Source organism: Helianthus annuus, chromosome 8 (assembly GCF_002127325.2).
Source record: "Helianthus annuus cultivar XRQ/B chromosome 8, HanXRQr2.0-SUNRISE, whole genome shotgun sequence".
Lineage (NCBI taxonomy): Eukaryota > Viridiplantae > Streptophyta > Magnoliopsida > Asterales > Asteraceae > Helianthus > Helianthus annuus.
The window spans coordinates 95,133,215-95,159,118 of record NC_035440.2 but is presented as its reverse complement, the minus strand read 5'-3'; the positions used below and the strand labels follow the sequence as shown (position 1 = coordinate 95,159,118).

General features: G+C 38.8%; 1 protein-coding gene across 2 annotated transcripts; it reads right to left on the bottom strand.

Moving 5' to 3' along the window:
- Window positions 1–212: 212 nt before the first annotated feature.
- On the bottom strand, window positions 213–1,998 carry LOC110873452 (uncharacterized protein At5g48480). 2 transcript variants are annotated; one of them, XM_022122390.2, is made up of 2 exons: window positions 1,618–1,998; window positions 213–579 (listed from the first exon to the last, which is right to left on the bottom strand). In XM_022122390.2, the coding sequence occupies exons 1-2, from the start codon at window positions 1,881–1,883 to the stop codon at window positions 354–356; spliced, it is 492 nt and encodes a 163-aa protein (XP_021978082.1). In that variant the 5' UTR covers window positions 1,884–1,998; the 3' UTR covers window positions 213–353. The 2 variants fall into 2 exon arrangements, with proteins under 2 accessions (XP_021978082.1, XP_021978081.1); XM_022122389.2 differs by having other exon boundaries at window positions 213–582; window positions 1,618–1,984.
- Window positions 1,999–25,904: the final 23,906 nt, after the last annotated feature.

Below are 25,904 nucleotides of genomic sequence, written 5' to 3'. Positions count from 1 at the left end.
ATCCACGCCAAACATAATGAATCATTGAGAGGGTGGTATAGTCTTTTATTCATTTTACTACAATACGAATCATATTTCAACTATGACCCACACCCTTCCACCTTCGCAAACATAATTTATAACCTAGAAATATGAAGAATAAGTTTCCGTAGTTATTTATTTGATTATCCAAAAATGAATATCGATAAGGTTAAAACTCAAATGCAACATCAAATCTATGAAAAGCAAATCCATAATTTTGGTCAATTAGTGTTCAAAATAGCAATTAGCACCACACATAATCCAAACCGTCTACCACCAAATACTACATAACCAGATTTCCTGCTAAACACCCTTATTTAATCCAACGGCTTCTAAGCCTCCACGTCAGCACACTTTTTGGCAGGAGCACAGATGAGCCAGACAATCCCATAAGGATCCTTGACCTTCCCCACGCGCCCACCACAACACGCGCCGTCACCTTCAGTCACTTCACTTTCAGCTACAGCACCAGCTTTCACAGCTTTTTCCACAGCGGCTTCAATGTCCTCCTCCTCTGTCTCCAAGCAGAACACCAGCCCCGTACCACTAGCCTTAACACTGCTGCGTAGTATAATATATGCAGAAAAAAGATGAAATATGTACTATACGAGGCCTAAATTACATAAAACACGAATTAAATATTTTCAAAAACTAACGTCTAAAAAGCATAAACCATAAGGAATCACTGTATCGATACTCATGAAGTTAAATATTATACAACTGGAACAACAAATGTAATGCAAGTTAGGCCATGTGTAGTCATAAAGCCCCCAAAGGGGCGTTATGCGCCATGTGGCATGCCACGTCACCCCGGGGCTTTATGGGGCTTGAGGCCGTAGTCATAAAGCCCTACCTCATCATAACCAAAGTGTAAAATGCAGGGACCAAAGTGTAAAATGCAGGGACCAAAGTGTTTTAATGCAGGGACCAAATTGTAAAATGCAGGGACCAAAGTGGAAAATGCCCACCTTCTCGCGCCGCGAATTTTTTCACGCCGGTTTTCTTTTTTTTGATCATGGCGCCCCTGGGGGCGGTGTGGGGGGCTCCATACCGGCGCTATGGCCTTCACCGCGCCCCAGTACATGTAGTCTTATAAATAAAAAGAAGAAAAATGACTAAACACTGGCATGATAAACGTTATTTAGTGTACAAAAGCGTATAAAAACGAAGGATATATGCAGTGAGATACTTTGAAGCAATAGCACAAGCAAATCATCACGTTCAGACAGTAAAATCGTAACAAAACCGCTAAAAACTATAAATAAAAGCTGTTTTATACAGATCTTAACTATTTTATACAACGAGAACAACAAATGTAGTGCAGGTTATGAAACCAGAAGAAATGACTGAAAATGAGCATGTGAAACGTAAATTAGGGCAGAAAATGGTATAAAAACAAAGAACATATGCAGTGTTACACTACAAAGCAATAGCACAAGCAAATCATCACGTTCAGGCAGCGAAATCGTAACAAAAACGTAACAAAACCGCTAAAGCCTAAAACTAACAGCTATTTCACACAGATCTAAGCAAACGAACAAAATATCAAGCAAATAACACGATTAAATAATCAAAAAACCGAGAAACAAAGCTTACAGAGCTGTGGAGTCATCAGCGAGATCAGAAATCAGAATCGTAGACGAACCGAGCTTGATCTCAGCGGAGAGAAGCAGCGGAAGCTCCTGATCGGCTTTCCTCTTCGGATTACTTACGCGATTCACCTCCTCAGCTCCAAACGCCGCCTTGTAAAATGCAACGGCGTCGTTCACCTTTGAGGCTTCCACAAACACCTGCGGTTTTAGTGCTGTGAACGTCACTTGAGGTGCTGCCGGAGCTGCTCCGTTTGTAGCATCGGTTGCCATGTCTGAGAAACTGGAATTTTAGAGAGAGAAAGTGGATTTGTAGAGAGAGAAAGTAGGTGGTCCTGTTGATACGAGTGTTTGTATATGGATTTTATAGAAGCGAGGAAGCGGAACCGTTTGTGCTTTTCATGGGTGCCCCACCGCGTGTGATTGTGTGAGGATCAGGCTTTTAAAAACCGGTTTAAACCGGTCGGTTAAATCGGGAGTGGCGGATTAATGGGGTGGACCGGGTGATGGTTCATTGGCAAAGGTAAGGCCTTTAAAAACACCTAGGTTGGGAAGGGAAGATCTTGGGTTCAAGTCTCATAGACGAATGTGGATTAAAGAAATTAGCCGTTCAAAAAAAATAAAAAACCGGGAGTGGCGGATCTATAAAATCTACATAGGGGTAACGTTTCAAAAAAAAGGTAACGAAATCAAAAAAATGTCAATTTTTTTCAAAATTCACACTACCATCGGAGCCTCACCGGAGCGTCAAGAGGGAATGAGGGTTCCCTTGTAACACTATAAGTCCGCCCCACGAAACTAGATGCCGAAAGTTTCGTCGACACGAATCATACTGGTAAATTGAGAGAACGACAAAGAAGTTTTCACTAGTGACACAATATTTCAAAACATTTTTCAAATAAAAACTTCTAACGAGGATAGTCTAAACTTCCTCTTTGTCAAATAGCCCTAAAATGCCTTTACTGATCTAACTACAACTCACCAAAAATTGCATACTATAAAAAGTCAGTTTTCGCTGATGAAACAATAATTCTAAAACATATTAAAAGAACCAATAGCCTTGTCACAACATAGGAGTGTCAATAACATTTATAGATATTCATTAAACATCATACATTTTATCAACATTCCAGATTTCACATCATTCACTTGTATCTTCCATAAACCATTAATTATTATTATGGAATCATTTATTACCTATATAGCACCTTGTGACCTCCCATAATCGCAAGACAAGTCTCATGACTTATGCATTCATCTTAAAACGTCATATACATAAACATTCATAAAATCAAATCCCCTTATAAATGTTTATACAGTTTGTTTAACATGTGGCATATTTCTTGGTCATACCGACACATGAACATTATCCTTCTTCGTGTAAGCTTATGGACCGAAAGGAGACATATGCTTTAGACTTTGTTGAGGTAATTGATTACTTACATATGTTGCCGTTTTCATTGCTTCAGCGCGAAATCCTCCTAGAAGGTTCTTATCATGTATCACACTTCCTAACATCTCTGTTAGGTGTTTGTTCTTTCGTTTAGATACTCCGCCTGGTTTTGGAGTATTTGAACATGTAAGTTGTCTTCATATTTTATGTTGCTTTAGATAATCTTAGATTCTCTTGAAATGTATTCTCCACCATTATCATACCTCAAGCACTCGATTACATGTTTTGGCACACCCTCAAATTCCATCTGGAGGGTTTTACCGCTAGTCGCGTGACAAACCAAAATTCAAGACACTAGTCATATTGAACGACCTCTATCTGAGAAAAATACTTTTTCAAAACCAAAGTAAGTCGCGGAAGCGTAAAGTAAATGCAATGTAAACAGTGTGTCAAACACAAACGCCCAAAACCAACATAAGTAAATGTATTAACGCAAACACCAAAAATAGTTTTTAATGTCATGATGTGCTCCTAGCCGTGACTGAGTAACTTAGCGACCTGAGAAAGATATGCAAGAACAAGTGTCAACACATAATGATGAGTGAGTTCATAGGTTTGATTCACAGATAAAAAAACAATTCATTGTTTTAGTTGTTAACAGTTTATAGTAGTGATTATCAGTTTTTTTGGTATACTTGTAGGTAGCTAACTATACGTTATGTCACTAAGCATTCGCAACCGGAGCTAACTGTTTGGTTGCCTTCGTACCAGGTCTATCACTGACCATGGCGATGTGATAGAAAATTTTAACACCCGTTCGACCATTACCGGTCGAGTTAGCGCGACTAACTCGGGTGGGGTTTGTCGGACCCAGTAGTACTACTCAAAATTTCCTCGCTATACTCCAATACTAACGGCCTGAGATGAAGGGCTTACTTGTGATAAATGTGCACTTTCGTGAGCATAACTAATATAATAAAAACTCTAATTATTGTGATGTTATGTTTCCGTAACATTATGACATTACTTTACCGTAATGTTGTACATGCTTTCTCCCCCTGTGTTTCGTAAAAGTTAAAAGGGTAGGAGCCGTGAACTTACCTTTGATTTGCTCGGCTAGAATTTAAGTGACTAATGATTGGTGTGGTCAACCACGTTCTGATATGGTTATCTTTTTAGTGTTAGTTATCATTCACGTATGTCACTTAAATTATACACGTATACTAACACATAATATGCAACACGTTGACACTTGGTTATCCGTTCGTGTAGGTATGTGCATGTGTTCATCTCGAATCATGTAACATGTTCAATGACGTAGGTTAGGTATTCAAACGACGTTAATACCTAGTTGTAGCATGTTAACATATATATATATATATATACATATATATATATATATAGGGTAAGGTTATCGTAAAAAAGACCAAAAGTATGAGAAAGGTAAGAAAGAATCTCAGCCATTAGATCTAAATTAATTGAAATGGGTAAACAAGTAATTTTATCATTAATTCAATTAATTAAAAACTTCCCATAACCGCCACCTTAATTATAGGAAGTATATAACATCATTCAGCAAGTATATAACACCATTCAGTAAGTATATAACACCATTCAGCAAGTATATAACACCATTCAGCAAGTATATAACACCATTCAGCATTCAGCAAGTATATAACACCATTCAGCAAGTATATAATGTCATTCAGTAAGTATATAACACCATTCAGCAAGTTTATAACACCATTCAGTAAGTATATAACACCATTCATCAAGTATATAACACCATTCAGTAAGTATATAAACCATTCAGCAAGTATATAACACCATTCAGCAAGTATATAACACCATTCATTGACTAAACATCTGATCGAAACATATTTTTTTCTCTATATAAGTATAGCAATATGGTACTCATATTAAAGATAAAAAACGCTCGTTATTATGGTGTAATTTTTTTTTAAAAAGTTACGTATAAAAAGTTATTGACGTTTAAAAAAGACGGGGGGAAGTTACATGTGCATTACCTAATTTCTAGTGGGTTTAAAAGACTATATTGCCCCTAGATATTTCAAATCAGTCCAAATTAATGAAAATATTTTACAATTTGGTCCCTATTGATCTCAACCATTAGATCAAAAGATCTAATGGCTGAGATTCTTTCTTACCCTTCTCACACTTTAGGCCTTTTTTACAGGATCCTCTACCTATATATATATATATATATAGGACAAAGATCCGTTAGGAACCACCCTTTATTGCGAGAACCGCGAGAACCAGTGTGAACACAAACAGTAATACCTAAAAAAATCTAAAAAACACCCAAAAAAATTTTTTTTTATTTTTTTACTATTTTTTATATAAAAATCGCTACTTTTAGTATCCAAAAAAAAAATTTTAATTTTTTTTTTTAAAAAAAAAAAATTTAATTTTTTTTTTTAAAAAAAAAATTTTTTTTTTGGCTACTAAAAGTAGCGATTTGAACATAAAAAATAGTAAAAAAATAAAAAAAATTTAGATTTTTTTTTATTTTTTTAGATTTTTTAGGTTTTTTGGGGGTTTAGTTTTTAGCATTTTAGCTTGGGGGGGGGGGGGGGGTTTAGGTTTTTGGGGGTGGGGGAGGGGGGTTTAGGTTTTTTGGGAGGGGGGGGTGGGGTGGGGGGGGTTAGGTTTTTTTTAGGTTTTTTGAGGGTTTTAGTTTTTAGCATTTAGCTTGGGGGGGGGGTTAGGTTTTTTGGGGGGGGGGGGTTAGGTTTTTTTTTGGGGGGGGGGGGTGGGGGGTTTAGGTTTTTGGGGGGTGGGGGTTAGGTTTTTTTTAGGGTTTTTTTAGGTTTTTTTAGCTATTTTAGCTTGTGTTTACATTGGTTCTCGCGGTTCTCGCAATAAAGGTGGTTCTCGCATGAACCTTACCCTATATATATATATATATATATATATATATATATATATATATATATTTATATATAAGATCAATATCAAGTTTCAGCATTTGCAGCTCAACGTCCGTAATTGAGCTGTTTTTGTGATTTTTATTTATAATAGTAAACCACCTAGAAAAATTCCCAATAATTTATTAGACATGTCAACTAGTATGTATTGACATATGTATCTTTCTCAAGGTCTAGATGTTCAGAGAAAAATTACTAAAAATCGTTTAACACGAAAAGGGCAATTTCGTCACATTCTTTTGACAGTTTATGGTTTATTTTATATAAAAATCTATGTCGTTCTGATTGACGAAATTCCAGTTGGAGGATTTGATGACCTCCTAGAGCTATCTACTGTAAAACATTCACATATTAAAAATATAACTTTTTTTATAAATTACTATACAAAATTTTATAGTGTTGGTAAGATACCGAGTTCGTCCAAGGACACAAGAGCTTTTAGTACCGGTTTATCCTCAACGTCTAATCAAATCAAAAAGTTAGAAAAAGGTTTTTAAACTAGAAAAATAAAACTAACTAAAATGCTGAAAAGTAAAATAAAAGTAAAAACAGATAGACAAGATGAATCGTTTGGATCCGACTCGTGTGTAGTGTAACCTTTGATTATTTTCACACTTTTGCACTTGTTTAAGAGATTATCTTAGTTATTGTAGTAGGCCCCTCTTTTGAAGGCGACGTTACCCTCAACCCAGTAGTTTGAGTCAACAAGGATACAATCCTAAAGGGTCGGATTATTGAAAGATAATTAATTAAGTTATTAATGCATAATGTGGTAGGCCCCTCCTTTGAAGGTGACGTTACCCTCGGCTAAGTAGTCTGAGTCAGCAGGGATACAGTCCTAAGTAGCCGGGTTAAAGTTTTAATAGTAGTTTAACTTATGAGGGGGTCAAAGAGTTTGGACCCCCGCCATCCAATACCGTTGAGTATTGAAGGAGGTCCTACTAAATTTGACCCAGGTCCTTTGCAGGATCTATACACTGAACAATGGCAAGACTCTTACCAAACCGTTCCCTTAACCCCCGACCAGGTAGCCAACATACCTCCATATAGACCGTGGAGATATGAGTGGTGAAAATCTTTTATTTTATATAGACAGTAAAATAATGCCAAGACACCATGGACAAACGATAAGGAAGAATTACCTTCAACATAAGAAACTAGTTATCAAAGTCATTAATACATAACCAAATAAAAAGTGCAAAAGATTAAAAATAAAAAGTATTACACTAAACACTTGTCTTCACCAAGTGATGTAAGAGACTTAGGCAAACATGGCCTTTGATTGTCAAGAACTCTTACGATCAATCTTGGATCCCGAGACGACTCACACACTCTATGATGGATAATGGATGATGGTGGTGGATGATGGTGTTGTGATGGTGGTGGGTGGTGGGTGAAGTGTGAGAGAGGTGGTGTGCCAAGGGATGGGTTGCAAGAGCTCCAAGCACTCTTATTTATAGGCTGAACAGAAGCTCGGGCACGGCCCCGTGTCCATTGGGCACGGCCCCGTGTCCATCCTCCTCTCTTTCTTCATTAAATGCAGTTTGTCTGCATTAGTTGACCACGCCCCCGTGTCCGCTGAACACGACCCCGTGTGCAGAAGCATATTTGTACTATCAAGATTTGCCTGGATTTCGCGAATCTTATAGTTGACCACGGCCCCGTGTCCGCTGAGCACGGCCCCGTGATGGGCGATGGAAGCTTCTACCACTTTTTCTTTTCTGCTGACACTTGGGCACGCCCCCGTGCTCTTTGAGCACGGGGCGTGTTGAGCCCTCTGTTTCCTTGTTTTGCTTGGGAAGATGCTGTCGGGGGGTCGAGCATGCCACGTTTGTTCCTTTTCTTGTATTTGTGCTAGATTTAGTTGCCTTTTTGCTTCTTTTGTTCATTTGAGCTCATTTAATACTGAAAATACAAAATAAAGACAAAAGCACACTTTTTCCAATATTAGTACTAAAAAATGGTTAGTTTTATGCCACAATTGATGTAATTTATATGTTGCATTTTGTGCACATCAAATACCCCCACACTTGAATCTTTGTTTGTCCTCATACAAAACTCTTTATAATGTGGCTTTTTTACTCCCAAATGGAATGGGTAGAAGAGAAGGTTTTTTGGGCTTGTCATAGAGTGTCGGGATTTCCAAGATTCTTTATTAAGTTTTATTTTTATTTATTTACAATCCTATTCGTCATGATTTATTAAAAACATTTCATAAGATAAATTACTTATTAGGGCATAACATGCCTCTTTTAAAATTCCATTTATATACAAGTTCACATATCTCACGGGGGATTACTCAACACTCGGCCGATGCTGTATTTTTAGTGAATCTCTCGAGAGCGGCATGGAACTTACTTCTACCATAAGCTTGCCAAGCAATCAATCCTCCTCCTTTTTAACTATATACCTTTTGTAAATATCAAGAGTACTTTTTGGGTGAAGGGTTAGGCTTGGGCTAAAGGTGGGTGGTTGGGTTAGTGGTTAGTAAAAGGGCGAAAAGCGTAAAAAGCGTCGGTTTTTGAAAGACTTTTTATTTTTGACAATTTATTTTATTTCGATGAACCATTTCTTTCAAACAAAGTTAATTTTTTTGATAAACTTGTTTATTTATTTGGTTTCATCATCATTTTTTAAGTCATAAGAAAAACCGAGCTTTGTTACTAAAAGAAAGGGTAAAAATAAAAAAGGTTTAGGTGGGTAAAAATGGTGATTGTTTTGGGTTAAGAAATGAAAAGGTTTAGGCTCAAAGGGGTTAACTAGGGAGATTTTGGGTAGGTGGTAAAAAAAATAAAAAAAATAATGGTGCAGAAATAAAAAGGGTTAGTCCTAATGCCTCCATCATTTACTTACTCGGGTTTAAGTTGGTAAGGACCGGGAATGCATTGTCGTGGCAAGATCTAGAGTCGTAAGAACCAAGCGGCTATTCACACAAGAAACGAAAACTGAGCATTTACTGTAAACATATGTATTTGTATGCTCAATAAAGGCTCAAAACTCACTTTTGTGGGAATGGGTTTTTAGTGGAGAGTTCAAATGAGAAGAATTTTTTTGTAAGAAGAAAAAAGAAGAAATTTCAACCAATAAGAATGCTTTATTTTACTTCATTTAATATAAGTATTTAATGTTACTACAAGGGTACATTGGTAAATCTACATAAGTAATTAATTTGTAGTCTTCCTCTTTAATAGCTAGTACATTAAATTTTTTGTAACTTATCTTCAAAATATATATTTTTTTTAAAAAATAATATTAAATAATTTAAAAAGTAGGATAAATTACGAGTTGTGTAGGACAAATTACGAGTTGTGTAGGATAAATTTCAACGTGTAGGATGAATTTCGAAATATGTACGATAACTTTAGATGTGTTTAGGAAAAAAAGTTAAGGTGGAGGATCATAGTCTTTATGACTAATTAATTAGTCAAAAATAATAATAAATAAGATAAGTGAAAAAACTATTTAATGTTATATAAAATTACCCTTTGTTCTTTTTCTTCTCAATTAAATTTTCTTCTCAAATGAACCTTCCCCTGGGTTTTTATGTGATCAAGTATATATAATCAAATTTTAACTAAGCTTGTCATGCCGTTTCATAATTTTCTTATGTTGGTTCTTTTTATCACGACGCTATCGGTTGTAAATTTGTAAAAATATAACCTTGTTAGAATTTTTAAATTCTCAACTTAAACTTAGACAAGTAAAAAAAAATAATGAAAATTTTTGAAAAAATTTGGGGTGATTAGCGGTTCCAATAGAGTTTTGTGTAAGGCTTGTTAATTAGGACTTGCAAGATTCAAAGTTTTAGCACCCCCCCCCCCACACACTTAAGTTACACATTGTCCTCAATGTGTCCTAAAAATAAGTTTTTAGGTTGATTGAATGTGTAAAAGGGTGTTAAAAGCAAAATTTTATGTTACTGGTACTCTGGACATGGCCCCGTGTCGGATAGACACGACCCCATGTTCAGGTGCCAGTAACGAAAACTTATAGAAAGTGGACACGGGGGCGTGTTGGCTGGACACGACCCCGTGTCTGGCAAAAATCTGCATAAATTAAACAAACAGCAGGTCTGGGAGGTGGGCACGGGGGCGTGTCGGCCGGACACGACCCCGTGTAGACAGTCTGCAAAGGTGAAAAACATGTTTCTAGCTCCGGTTTTCCTGTCCCGGCTTTAGTAGTACTAATGTTTAGTACTCTAAGCCTCATATGTACCTGTTTTATCAATAAATGTCACACCAAACAATACCAAACATCCTAGATTACCAAGTTCAACATCCAAACCATCAAGTTAAAAATAAAAACAAAAGCAGAAATAAAAAGAAGTTAGGGAAAGTAAATTGTTCAACACTCGGCACGCAGGCCAGAAATTGTTCGATAGAAAAGGGGGTTTAACCTGTGGGATCACCAACCAGCCGCTCCTACTCCTACTCCACCCGCCTAGTCCATGTCTTCATCATCGTCATCACCTCCCCCTCCATGCCCCGCCATGTACTCCCGATGCTCCCGATGTCATCTTGGATATCGGAGATGTTTCTTTCAATGGCTCCGACCCGGTTGTACGTGTTGTTGGCGAGGTTGTAGGTGTTCCTGGTGCACATAAGGTTTTCCTGCAAAAGATCATGTAAACTTTGAAAGTTAGGAAAACCACCTCCTTGTGAGGAGGATTGGCCCGAATCACCGTGAGGGTGGTACTGGTAGTGGAGAGGTTGTTGAAACTGTGGAGCGTGAAGGACTAGCGCCTCTTGCGGGTTCCATGCATGCCCTTGCATCCTCTGAAAGCTTACCGACCCGTCTTCCGCCTCATAGATTAGGTTCATGGAGCGGCAGATGTGTACATCGACTCTTCCCGACCATGGGCTCCGTTCGAAAGACCTAGGTATGTTCACGAAGTGCTTGAAGAGACGGTATATCCACCCCCCGAAGAAGATAGGGGTTGGTGCATGAGCTAGCCGGTTCAGATGCATGTTTCGGAGCAGGAGAAACGGAACATCGAGGTGTCTTCGGGTATGAATGCAGTGAAGGACTATCAAATCTCTCAACCCAACAACACCACCACTATCATGCCTTTGGCTTAGAGAGTAACCAAGGACCCTATAGATGTATCGGTAGAGTGGGTCCCTCAACTTGGTACTCTTTGTGCTGCTTGGGTTGTAGTGCCCTTCACCAATCTGAGCCCACGCGGCTTGGCGCTCGTTCTCATCCAAATCTCGCACCCCTCCGGCGTTCTCTTCACTCCCCGAATCTTCCTCCGTATACAGCCCAACTATTGCCCTGAATTGTGCCATTGAGATCGAGTACTTCGTTCCACCACATCGGAATGCCACCCCATCATTGTCGAAAGGGTCGCACCTTGAATTGAAAGTGAAGGTGCTATAGAACTCCATAGTGCACTCATGGACGGAGCGAAGTCTAGTGGTTAGGGCAATCCTTAGTGGGCCAGTAACGAGGTTGTTAAACCGGTCAAGTTGGTTCACCATGGCTAAAAGATCCGTGCACACTTGTCTTGGGTATTCTTCTGGTCTTGTTTGAAGTATGTCATATCTGGCCCTAGCATCGAGCTCATTTGCGTTGAATCTTGTGAACTTCTTCGACATCTGAAAGGATACACCAAAAGTTAGCACGAAATAATGAAATTTTTCGGAGAAAACTGAAAACAGTGGGCTGGACACGGCCCCGTGCTCAGCGGGCACGACCCCGTGTCCAGGCGTCTGTTACTCAAAATTTCCATTTTTCGACCCGGTCCCGAAAACCTGAAAATTTTTGGTCAAGTAGGTGCTGTTTCCCCCGAAAATGAAACCCCAAGTGCCGTTTTTCCCAAAACAAACCGTTTACCCCTTCAATTTTATATTTTTCGGTTCAAAAACAAGGGTTTGGGGTTTTTGTGAGAAATCGGGCAAATCTATGAACAATACAAGTGGATTTACTTCCCATAACGCTAATCTAAACTAATGCTAACAGATTTATGCAAAAATTTGAGGTTCGATCCGGATGAACTTCGAGAACCCTATATTTTTCCCCAAATTTTTGATGTTTTAACTACATGCAAGTAACTAACCTAACTACTAATGGTGATAGAATCATACCTTGATGTTGTTACAACGAGAGGGAACGTCGGAATTCTGCGGAAAATCGCCCGGACCAGAGTGTTTTGTGGGGAAACGGGGCGTGTGGAATGATGTAACTGTTATGAAAAAGGGGTTTTATCCCGACAGTTGCGCGGATACGGCCCCGTGCCGAGCAAAGTTTTTTTTTTTGGTTAGGTGCTCGTGTGAGTGCCCTGTTTTCCAAAACTCGGTTAGAAGACTTACCAGTTTCGATGTTCATCCGTTTGTTCGTAACTCACCAGGTATGATGTTGATGCTTTTACTCGTCGACCGTTTGAAGCGAGTTCTCTTCCTCTTCATCCTCAATGAATCCTTGATAGAGTTTCAGCCCTTGGCCATTGACTTTGAATGGAATTCCATTTCGAGATTTAATTTCTACTGCACCGTGAGGGAAAATATGGGTGATGGAAAAAGGTCCTGACCACCTAGATTTTAGTTTACCCAGAAATAATCGAAGTTGTGAATTAAACAATAGAACTTGATCTCCTACTCGAAATTTATTAGGCGTAATGTGTTTGTCATGAAAATTTTTCATTCTTTCCTTATAAATTTCAGAGTTGGAGTATGCATAATTCCTTAATTCGTCTAGTTCATTTATTTGACAGAATCGATTTTTACCGGCAAATTCTAAATCTAAGTTTACATTTTTGAGTGCCCAGTAGGCCTTGTGATCTATTTCTACCGGCAAATGACAACTTTTTCCATAGACGAGCTTATATGGGGTTGTACCTATTGTTGTTTTATAAGCAGTTCGAAAGGCCCATAAAGCATCATCTAATTTATCGGCCCATTCCTTTTTATTTAATCCTACGGTTTTTTCGAGTATACGTTTTAAACCTCTATTAGTCACTTCGGCTTGTCCGTTTGTTTGAGGGTGATATGCTGTTGAGAACCGGTGATAGACCCCATATCTTGTTAAGATTTTTTCAAGTTGATGATTACAAAAATGGGTTCCTCTATCACTTATTAATGCTTTAGGTATTCCAAAACGAGAGAATAATTTTTTCAGAAATCTTACCACGACTCTTCCATCATTTGTTGGAAGTGCCTCGGCTTCAGCCCATTTAGACAAGTAATTGACTGCCACAAGTATATATTTGTTTCCTTTTGACGGTGGGAAAGGTCCCATGAAATCGAGTCCCCACACATCAAAAATTTCACAAACAAGAATGCCATTTTGTGGCATTTCATTTTTGGAAGAAATATTACCTGATCTTTGGCAAGCATCACATGTCTTGACAAGACTTTGCGCGTCTTTTTAAATGGAAGGCCAATAGAATCCTGAATCGAATACCTTTCGTGCGGTACTAGCGGCACCATGATGTCCTCCGTATGGACCTTCATGACAATGGCGGAGAATTCTTCTTGCTTCGCTACCATGTACGCACCTTCGGATGAGTTGGTCGGCACACATTTTGAAAAGATAAGGATCTTCCCAAAAGTAATGTTTTACATCAGCAAAGAATTTCTTTCTTTGGTGATGTGCCCATCCTTTGGCGACTATACCGCTAGCTAAGTAGTTAGCGTAGTCGGCATACCATGGCTCTTCCTTGTATTCCACCATTTCTAAGGATTCCGTCGGAAATTTTTCGTTGATTTGCTCGTCCCTAGTTGCCTCCAAAGCTGGGTCTTCTAAGCGTGAAAGATGATCTGCCGCGGTGTTTTCTGCTCCTCTTTTGTCTTTGATTTCGATATCAAATTCTTGGAGGAGTAAAATCCACCTAATCAAACGGGGTTTTGCGTCTTGTTTCTTGAAAAGGTATCGAATGGCTGCATGATCTGTATAGACTATTGTTTTAGAAAGAACAAGATAAGAACGAAATTTATCAAAAGCAAATACCACAGCTAGTAATTCTTTTTCAGTGGTTGTGTAATTCTCTTATGCATCGTTAAGTGTTTTACTAGCATAATAAATTGGGTGAAAATGCTTTTCTTTTCTTTGTCCCAAGACTGCTCCAACTACAAAGTCACTTGCATCACACATGATTTCAAAAGGTAATTTCCAATCAGGCGCTATCATGATAGGTGCATTGACTAGCATTTCCTTGAGGGTTAGAAATGCTTGATTGCAATCCTTGTCAAAGATGAAAGGCGCATCTTTTTCAAGTAATTTTGTTAGAGGTCTTGAAATTTTTGAAAAGTCTTTGATAAATCGTCTATAAAATCCGGCATGCCCTAAGAAACTTCTGATTGCTCTAACGGAGGATGGTGGAGGTAATCGAGAAATAGTATCTATTTTTGCTCGATCTACTTACATTCCTTCGCTTGAGATTTTGTGACCGAGTACTATTCCCTCCGTTACCATGAAATGGCATTTTTCCCAATTAAGGGCGAGGTTAGTTTCCTCACATCGGGATAGCATTCGTTCAAGGTTATCGAGGCATTGGTCGTATGAATCTCCAAAGATAGAAAAGTCGTCCATGAAGACTTCCATTGTCTTTTCTATCATGTCATGGAAGATGGCCACCATGCAACGTTGGAATGTTGCGGGGGCATTGCATAGACCAAATGGCATGCGTCGATAAGCAAAAGTTCTGTAGGGACACGTGAATGTTGTCTTTTCTTGGTCTTCGGGTGCTATCGGGATTTGAAAGTAACCTGAAAAACCATCCAAGAAACAATAAAATTTATGACCGGATAATCTTTCTAACATTTGGTCAATGAAGGGTAAAGGATAGTGATCTTTCCTTGTTGCTTCATTTAACCGTCTATAGTCTATACATACTCTCCATCCAGTGAAGGTTCTCGTTGGTATTAATTCATTCTTTTCATTAGTTATTACCGTCATACCTCCTTTCTTCGGAACTACTTGGACGGGACTTACCCAAGGACTATCGGAGATAGGATAAATAAGTCTGGCGTCAAGTAATTTGATGACCTCGTTTTTAACTACTTCTTGGACATTTGGATTTACTCTTCATTGTGGTTGGATTACCGACTTGTAGTCATCATTCATTAAAATTTTGTGCGTGCACATGGAAGGACATATCCCTTTAATATCTGTAAGCTTCCAAGCGATCGCTTTTTTATGTTTTTCAAAAGTTTAATTAATTTTTCTTTTTCTATACTACTCAATTTAGATGAAATAATTACAGGTGATTTACCATCTTTGTCTAGAAACGCATATTCCAAACCTTTTGGAAGTTCTTTGAGCTCAAGAGGTGGGTCTTTAGGAGACTCCTTATTTGGTTGCTCATTTTGATCAAGAACTTTAAAAGTGTTGATGCATCCGTCTGTCGACTACGTCTTGTATCGAGTCTAGTAGTGTATAGGTTAGAACAGGGCACGAAAATCTAGAAACATGTGTTAGATAGGGTTTCACTTATGTGTCCTTGACCTGATTTCGCTCTTGTGTCAAGAAGTGATTTCGCTTATTTGGTCATGGTGAGGTTTCGCTTATATGACATGTCTGTATGAGCGAAATCTGTTAACCAATATAAAGGTTGTAAGAGCGAAATAAAAAACATAGTCGTAGGTGTTGTCTTCCGGTAAGCCACGAAGTGCTGCCGAAGTGTTGTCAGAGCTTGTAATTGCATCCGTGATCAATACAACAACAGTTTAAAGTGAATACTGCTGAAATCGCACCAAAGCATTAGTTTCCGCCTCTTGTTTTGGATAGGAATTCTTCTGATCGACTCAATCAGGGCCGAAAACGATCCTACAAGTGGTATCAGAGCTCAGGAGGAAGAGTTCTTGCCATTTCAGCTGCTTGTTCTGATTTTCTACACCTTCCTTGTCATTTTTGAAAATTTTTCACGGTAAAACCAGCTCAATTTCACACACAGCACTCGTAATCATGCATTTATAAACCCTTGAAAATTTCAAAGCTAAAATCGACCTAAAACTTTGTATTTTTGAGGTTTCGCTTTTAATGACTCGTGCTAAAAAGTGACGTCATCAGTTAATTTCACTCATAGGACACTTGTTGATTTCGCTCTTGTGAACCAGTTATCTGATTTCGCTTGTGTGGACATTCAAGTGTGATTTCGCTCATAAGACCATTAGGTGATTTCGCTCTAGTGACTTTGGGATTTCGCTTTTAGTGACAACCTGAGATTTCGCTTTTTGTGAGATTGAGATTTCACTTATTGTGACTTTGGTATTTCGTTCCTAGAACCTAATTTTGCCTAAGCTTGGAAATGTGTGAATTTGTGAACTTTGAACAATGGACAACGAATTTTATAACGCTTTTGCTAGCCCGATTACAATCATACAGAATGCTTTACTTGAAAGTGAAAGCGGGACGTCTCAGAAACCGCCTAAACTCATGGATATTGATGATTACAATGCATGGTCCGAACGGTTTGGGAATTGGGTTGAAGCTTATCATTTGGATGCGTGGGAACATACTGAAGAACCATATGTTAGACCCATAACAAATGGTGTGCAGCAAACAATTAGAGAAATGAGTACTGAGGATAAAAAGAAATATAGGGATGAGAAACTGATGGTGAGTCTGCTTCAGCAAGCAATAAAAGAAGATATTTTGATACTGCTTCAACATGATGGAACTGCTTATTCAATTTGGACAGAATTGGAAGCAAAATTTGTTGGAAGTGATGATATGCTCAAAAACAAAATGTCTCTTATTAAGAAAGAATTTGATTTATTCCGTGGTTTGAAATCTGAAAACACCAAGCAAATAATTGATAGATATTGTAACTTGGTGAGAAATATGACAAAACTTGGAATTAAAAAGGATACTGATGAATTGATTGAAAAACTTGCAGATGCGCTACCATATGAAACATGGGAAACTTTTCTGATGATGCTGAAATCAAACAAAAAGGATTTTAAAAAGATGACACTGGGAGACTTCATCAAACACCTGGAAGCTCAAGAGATGGAGCAGAGAAAGATTGCCAGAATGAAGAACTATGATGGAGAACAGGACATCAGCTTGTATTACAAGAGTGGTGTTACTAGAACAACAAATCATTCTCCAAAAATTGAAACTGCTTTCAGTGTGAAAGATTCTTCTGAAAAGAAATCATCCCAGAGATCAAGCAGCACAAGATTTTCATCATTCGATCCAAACATTTCTGCAACAAAGAACGGAAGAAAAATTCAGTGCATTATTGTATTAAATTTTGAAAGTGATCAAGATTATTCTGAAGAAGTAGCTAAAAATCAAATGTCTTTGTTGGGAATGGTGTTGGAATCCTATAGTAGTTTTGTGGCCGGAAAGATCGGTAATCCAATGCTCACGAAAGAAGATTACGATCAAATCGATGCTGAGGAAATGGAATTGATGGATATTAAATGGTGCATGGCTAGTGTGTTGAGACGAGCTGAGAAGTTTAAACAAATTACGGGAAGAGATGATTTCCGTGATGCAAATGTTTCAACTTTAGGCTTTGATAAATCTAAAGTTACATGTTTTCGTTGCAGGGAAAGGGGGCATTTCAAGAGGGAGTGCAAAAATCGTGAAGCTAGTGGAGCCGAGATTCCTTTTGGAAACAACGATTATCATAAAAAGACGATTTATCATCAAGTCACACCACCAGCACTGCATCAGGCACAAACTGCACATGGGAGAGATGTGATTGAAGGATCAAAAAGAGCATGTCTAGTTAATCAGGGCAAATATGATAATTTTAGTTGGGAAAAATATCTTCCAATAAACAGCAAAGTGTGTTTGGCAGAACAAGATGATGAAAAGTTGGCTGAAGGTTTCTGTTGGGATAATTTTTGCCCAGATCAAGAACTCATGGCCAAAGAGATGTCCAAAAACACTTCAAATGTTAATGCTTTTATTGCAACTGCCTACGATTTAAAATGTGCCGAAAAATGCAGAAAAGTAATGGAAGCTGTTGAAGCAAGACGGAGAAAGCTTGAAGAAGAGGAAGAAGAGGAAGAGAGATTAAAAGCTGAAGCTGAAGCTGAGAAAAAGAGAAGAGCTGAATTTTTAAGATCAAACAGAACAGTCAAGGTTGTTCCTGAATTTGAAGTTAAAATTGATGCAGAACTTGTCAAAGTTTCTGAAAAGTGCATGAACTGTGATTCTTTAATCAAGCAGAACAATGAGTTGCTGCATAACATAAACAGATTGAAAGAATCCTATGATACAATGAACAGAGAAATCAACAAGTATACTGATTCAAATGGTGAACAAGTTGTGGCAATGAATACGCTGAAGAGAGCGTACCTGAGGCAGCTTGATGATGTTAATTTTCACATAAAGAAGTGTGCTGAGCTGGAATTAAAGCTGGAAACACAAAGAATCAAAACTGAAAGAGTCAACAAGTTATTAGAAAGTTACTCATGTTCTACTTTTGTTGTTGACAGGATTTATCCAGTTGTGGAGAATTTGAAGACATTTGAAGAAGTAAAGATTTCAGAAGAGAAGAAATCTGTGACAAAAGATGAAGATAAAGTGAAGATTTCTGGTAAGAAACCAAGTGTGGTCTACAATAGATGTCCGCCCCTGGTCGAAAATGGATATTCACCTCGAAATCCAAATTCCGAAACAGTCGAAAAGGCAATAAACTTACAATGGGAGTCTGGGCCATCGGATAACTTGCCAGAAAATATTGATGTCACGTACACGTCATCCGACACTGATCATGAGTCAAAATTGATAAAAAGTGTGGTTGATCAGGTGTTAGATAAAGATGACATAGAGGAGTCAAAACCGGAGTCCAAATCCAAGTCCGATACGTCAAAGTCAACAGTCAAAAAGGACAAACGGGTTTATGATAAAGAGTTTTTGCTATCAAAATCTAATTTGAATGATGAATCATTTAAAGTGGCATATACTTTGAAAGATTCTGACAAATTATATTCTGATGAAGCTTTTCCAATAAGAAGTGTCAAAATTGAAATGATTCAAAAGGTTTTTAAAATTATGGAAATTAATATTTCTGAAATAAAAGATTTAAATCTTATCGGAAAACCTAAACAATACACTTCAAGAGATCAACAAAGAATTAACAAGAAAATGAGTTACAATTGTGGTTATAGTTTCCAAAAGAAGCCAAACCATAATCGTAATTTCAAAAAGAAAGGATTAGGTTTTGTTCCACCGAAAAACTATAAAAATGAAAAAATATATAAACCAAAAACTATGTTTGCTTCAGGAAAAACATCAGAGGCTGAGAAAGAACAAATGTTCAGAAAGCAGAGAAATCAAGAATTCCTTGCCAAGAAGCAAGAAGAGTTGAAGAAGAACGATGTTCAGAAAAAGATTGAAAAGAGAACCTGTTTTCAGTGTAAAACTGTTGGTTATGTTGCTAGGAATTGTCCGAAGACATTCAAACCGAAACATGAAGTCTCTGGTAAACTGAAAGAGAAAGTAGTTGAGAACACTGAACTAAAAACCCGAAAGTTTACTGGCTTTGAAAATTCGACCTTTGAGAAGGGAGAATGTTCAAAGAGTGTTTTGAAAAGAAAAGAAAATGTAACAAATCAAAAATGGGTTGTGAAAGGTTCAGGTAACAAGTCTGGTGATGAATCTGATTCCACAAAATCAGAGGAGCCACATGTTGAGAAAAAGGTTGAAAAATCAGTTCCAACTATGAACGATGAAAATTTTCCACCTTTGCGTGTTGAAAATTTTATGAAGAAGGTTGGAAAAGTTGAAATTTCAAATCAATTTTATTCTGACAAGAAGAAATTTGATGTTGAAAAGACTTTCAACGGAAATGTGAAACGTATCTTCGGACAAATGGTCAATGGTAAGGCCAAAAGTGTCAAAGAATTTTATGCTTCTAAAAGACGTGTTCACAAATCTGTTGAAAGAAAAGATGAAGAAGAAAATGTTGTTACACCCAAGGAAGGTCAGGCTTGGGTGGATATATTTTTCAAAGAATAAAAACCTGACTTGTCGGAGCTCCCAAGTTGGTAATCGCGGAGCATGAATCGGCATCATTCTTTATCATGTTTAAAGATTTAAAATGTTTGAAAAATGTGTTCTTGAAAAACAGGACTTGCCGGAACTCCCAGGTTTGTAAGCGAGGAGTAGGAATCGGCACCTTGAGAATTCAACCAACAGATGGTAATTGGTTGAAAAACAGGTTTGAGTTGTATGTTTATGATTTTTACAAGTGGTTCAGAATTTGAATCAGGTTGACCCTACAAGTGGTTAATTAAGGTCATTAGATTGAACTTGAATTAACTATCATTCAATAGATTGGTAAAACAAAGTGATGATTTGATCCCCAAACTTACTTTACAAGTGGTAAAATCAACAAAACTTATTTTCCGGAAAAACCATTCTGATTAACACAAACTTAAGTGTTTTGAAATCTTAATGGGAAAATAGTATGTTGTGAGGGGGAGCTCTGATTGTTTATGCCAAGAGGATGGATAATTGAGGCAATTTGATATCAGTTGTCATGTTCTGTATAGTTTGTTTTCAATTTCTTTAAATGTTTTTTGAATTTTAGGGGGAGTAAGAAATTTTCAGAAAATCCAAAAACATTAGAAAAATTGAAAAAGCCAAAAACATGATAAAACTAAAAAATGAGTTTTTGTTGCTTAAAAGAGGAAATGATAGTACATCAGTGGACTATCACAACATGCTAAAGATATGTAAAGTCAAATTGTGATAAACAATCTTACTGTGGATGTGTCAGTAGGTTTTCACACATTTAGTAAACTAAGACGAGATATGTCACACCCCCAAAATACCACCTAGGGAGTGTCCCTATCAGGCGTGTGACAAACCAATAACGAGCCACTAATCATATTGAACCAATCATAATGTTGAATAAAATCATCAATTATTCTGAAAAGTACTGTCAATAAGTTTAAAAGAAAACCAACAGGTTCAGCGGAAGCAAATAAAAGAAAACATAATTAACTGTTTCAGTTTAAATGTGTGAAATCAATAAACCCATCATTCGTATCCAATCAGCACGACCCATGACCACTCCAGCTACTTCAGACAGCAAGTTCCCAATCCGTATAACCTAACAACCTGCGAGCATGCAACAAGTGTATCAGACAACGCTGGTGAGTTCATAGTTTTACGAAAACGTTGTTTACCAAGTATGTAGTTAATCCATTGAAGTTAATTCCCGAAGTAATGTTGAAAACAATGTTGATAATACCCCAATACAAGACGGCTTCTGATTATTTTGCCCTTTCTCCAATGCTCCTATCAAAGCATTGGTCATGACTAGGTCATTAGTTCAACACCCGTCCTCCCAGGAACGGGGTGAGGTTGCCAAACCTAAGTAGCGCTACTAACTAATACCATGTTACCTTCCCGGTAACCAAACAACACGGAGGGACTTTAAAGGTGATAGGAAGAGTATATTATCCAACATTCCCGATTTTACCCAAAAGACTTATCCCTCCTCGGGATACCCACTGACTGTCCCAACCACCGGGACGCATGCTCAAGAGATGAACTCACCTTGGGTTTGCTCGGTAGGACCAGTTACTCGATCACACTCAGTTAGTTTAAGCCTATAATATTCACATGTTGGTCACAATCAGTTTGCATTTAATTTAATCACATTGTTACTCACAACAAATTTCCATAGATATATATATATATATATATATATATATATATATATATATATATATATATATATATATTATGTTCTTGGTTCTTGTATTGCTCAACATGTCATGTGCACACATAAATAATCCATGTATACACCCTTCAACTACCTTTAATAAACACGTATGTTCTCATGATTACAATATGTATATTACATCAACACATGCATTGGTAGTCTACATATATTACAGTATATATATATATGTTCCAACTATTACTGTATATACATATTATATCAACATTTCCATTCAGTACATGCATCGCCCCATATATTAACCCTCCCCGCGGTCATGCCTTGGTAATATACCCGGCCCAGCATGGCTGGCCCAACTCCAGCCATATTATGTAATTGTTCCGGCCCAGTTGGTTTCAATTAAGCGTAGCCGCCCAACCATTCAGGTTACCCGTTCAAAGATAGCTCCATGATCCTAACCATTGTAGTACTAACTCATGACACACAACAGTTATTTAAATCACAGAGAGCTTGACTCGTAATCATGCCATCCTAACAACAAGTTACTAGTCCTACACGGTTCCTTCGGGGGTGTGCGACGGCCCAAATCGGTGGTCCGCAAACTGGGTTCGCAGCCCACTCCGATCCATCGCAATCACGTCTCGGCGAGCATTAACCACATTCAACCCACGGATCATCATATACAATTCATATACAATTCATAACAGTTGCAAATTTACATCCATGATCCATGTTAATTAGATGCACTTTCACATACGAAGGATATTATGAATAACAGTTAATAATAAACAAACTCAATTCATGTCTATACCTTGCACATACTCATGCAACCTAACATGTGATCACATAATTTAACACAATCGAAACTAGTATCACATGAAACTCAATTAATTATTCAATGTTTACTAACCAGTCGATGCATAGAACAAGACACAAGGCATGATCTTCAAGGAAAAGGGCTTCGAGAAGGGGGAAATGGGTCTGCCGTCGCAATATATTAATGAGGTGATGGTTGTTTAGGGTTTGCAATACTATATTGTATTTTAATACCTTTAGTTTACGTACAAGAAGCAAAAGGAAGGGGTTGGGCCAAGTTAATCGCAACAACATGGGCCAAGTTGTTTCACAAAAGTTGGCGGCCCAAATATAAAAGTGACCGGCCCTAGCCCAAAGTAGTTAGGGATAATTTAACGGAGTTATTATACATTAAGTTTAACAGGAATATGACAGCACAGATTAACGTCACTGACCTAGAAAGTTCGGGTTGTCACATCATCCCCAACTTGAAAGAAATTTCGTCCCGAAATTTGACAAGTAAGCACAGAAGAGTGAAGCGATGAAAACTCTAATTAAACCATATGTAATACTACGCAAATAATAATCACAAATAATAATCAAGCATTACACGCAATCACTAAGCATCCAGATAACTGCACAGGCACCACGTAAACCAAATTGTAAAAACAGGATTGCGAGGTCAGTTGGGTGCCACATCATCCCCAACTTGAAAGGGAATTTCGTCCCGAAATTCGCCAATGATATCGAAAGTTGGTCCCACCGTTTGGAACAATCGAGGATAACAGAGCTTCACCTGATCTTTCCTGGAGTGCAAGAGAGTATGCTGGTTACGTGAGGCAATCAACGATCACCCAGGTGATATTGTTTCCGTTTCGAGTTCTAGGTAGACTAGTGATAAAATCCATGGCAGTCCGTTCCTATTTCCTGCGTTTCTGGTTGCCAATATCCCACCTTGACTTTCCCACAAGTCAAACATCGTTCTCATGAGTTGCTGTGTGGGCCTTCAGGCCCGGTCATCCGTACATGGTCTTCAGGTTTTAATTCATCCGAGCCGAACTCAGATGAATATGATATCGAGGCCCGTGTGCTTCGCCTGCACCAGTTCCCTAAGGTTGTTGTATAGTGAGGTCCATATTCGTTCCATGAAGTAGCTAATATCGTTCGACCTGCCAAAGGTTGCTTCCCCATGCCCCGCATGGGTCAATCTTGAGAACTCTCTACCTTCAGTTCTTCAGTTCGAGCAAGGCGAGTCTGGTCAGGCATGTTAGAGTCAATAGCAAGCTGCGAGGCTCGTGCACGTCCAGGTTTCACGGTCGTATTCATTTAAAAGTTCCATCCAGCGATGCCCTCACATGTTTAGCTTTCTTGAAACAAAGGTACACGGGAGGCCCTTGTGATCGGTCTAAGTAACGCATCTGGTACCGTCCAAGTAATGCCTCCAGCTTAAATCCAAAGACCAGGGCTTCCACCGCAGGTCGTGACTCGTGCAGTTCTTCCTGTAAATCCACCACGTGGGCCATTCCCTCCTCATGTCGTATCGATGTGTAACTGGGACTCTGATTCGAAGCATCATGGTATACCGCCAAATCATTGATCCCCTCGGATAGAAGTGATGCTCAGTGCATTGGAGGGTTGGGTTTTAGAAGCTGAAAAGACGTCCTCCTGTTTTGTCTTCCACGAACACAGCACCTCGTTGTGCTAAAGAGATTTAAGATGCGCGATCCTCGAGAATCCTGTGATGAATCTGCGATAGCATGTAGTGAGACCAAGAAATTGTTGCATCCTCGAAGGGATCTCTGTTGTCGATCAGTTTCTAACTAAAACGGGTCTTAGCGAGGTCCACGCGTATTCCTACTTCGTTGGTTACATGTTTAAATGCATCTCTCGAATCTAGATGTTACACTAAACAAGACCTCGCACGTAATGGCTAGGAGCCCTAAAATAAGATACGGATGTCGTCTACGAGGTTCCTTCCTCCTAGAAATGATTCAACACGTTGTTAATAAGCATAGTCGATTCTTGTGATCCATGCAGCTGCCAGTGTGATGATTGACCCGGAGGTTTTGGAATACAATGTCGCAATGGCCGCCCCGCGTCCGATATGTCATTGTAGAAACATTCTCCCCTCTGGACTCCCATCTGATGATAGTCCATTTGTTATTCAATCCTCGAATGGAAGCTCGACCCCCGCAACTGGTCGCCAGGGTGTCAATATATGGTTGTGGCAAACGGTTCTCTACTGCCACCTTATTGAGTTCTTGCAAATCAGTACACATACCAAAAGGCTTATCTTCACGGATATAACTGGGGCTCCCCAAAGTGAAAAGCTAGGTCCGACAAAACTCTTGTCCAACAGTTCTTGCTGTTGATTAGACAGCTCTTGCAACCCTCCTGGTGTAAGACAGTAAGAGTGCGTGTAGTCAGGGTTGCCTTTGGCGCGAGATCCGTCCGAGATTTCGCCTAACAGTTGTGGAAGTAGGCCCGAAAGTTCCTTGGGTAGCACACCGAAAGGAATCACGAATGGCTTGTGGATCCTCGATCCTCTGTCTCCTTAGCCCTAACATCAGTAACGGTTGCTAGTATAGCGGAGTAATCCCTCCGTAGACACTTCTGGCCTTCATAGCTGAAATGGCGCTAACCTTTGCACCACTCTGACGTTTTAGAGCAAATAACGATTCTCCACACAAGGTCTTCTCCGCACTGGTGTATCTGTGTGATCTCTGGTTAACCAATCCACACTAACTACTATATTGCAACCATCAAGGGTTGTGGAAGGAAGGTCGATGTCGAACACCTGTCCCCCAAGGTCGAGTTTGCATCTCAGCGAACATATAAGGCTTCAATTAACTTGCATCAGCCGGCTCCACAACAGGTTCGGTTTCAATAAGCATCAGGGTTACCAGAACAGAGACGAAGCGAATAACTACCCATCCAAGCTATTGTGGTGCTATTACGTCTGGTATAGCCTATGCCAATACTAAATGTCCTCCCATGAGCTTCATTTACAGTGTGGTTTTCGTCACGGGAATTTCCAATACTGCCGTCGTTCCCTTGGTTGTCGTCATTTTCGTTTCCATACTGTAAGCTACGATCACAAATACCTTGATGTTGCCGCGACTGTTGCCTCTAGTATTGTTTCCTGTAAAGGTGTCCTGCGTCCTTTCACCAACAAGGTCCTTCTCTTCACATTCCTTGCCACGTCCTAAGGCACTACTCGTGGTGCGGGCGGTTACACAGTCCGCTCTACAGTCAATCGTCATCGATTTTGTCCCGATTGATTCGTAAGAGTCGACTCCCATGAGTCGCTAGCTGGGTTAAGGATTCGATCAGAGTCCAATCGCTGTTGTTCGTTGTCGGTAACTAGGGTCGTTCAAATGCTGAAGTCGGTAAGGTACTACGTTTACCTTCTTGTCCATCATTCTATGTCGCGAGAGTGCTGCAGAAGTGATCGCACTTCGGGATCTAAGGCGTCAATACACTGAGTTCCAACAAACAAAGATAGGTGAGGAAAGTATAGTCCAATCATTTGACGCTGGGCCATTCAACTCAGGGACGTTCGT

What these genes read in the sequence shown, in the direction of transcription:
- LOC110873452 (XM_022122389.2), bottom strand. Translation starts at nt 1,883, where the DNA reads ATGGCAACCGATGCTACAAACGGAGCAGCTCCGGCAGCACCTCAAGTG. An exon ending in GCTGATGACTCCACAGCTCT is followed by an intron (nt 583 to 1,617) that starts GTAAGCTTTGTT and finishes TATACTACGCAG; the next exon opens with CAGTGTTAAGGCTAGTGGTA.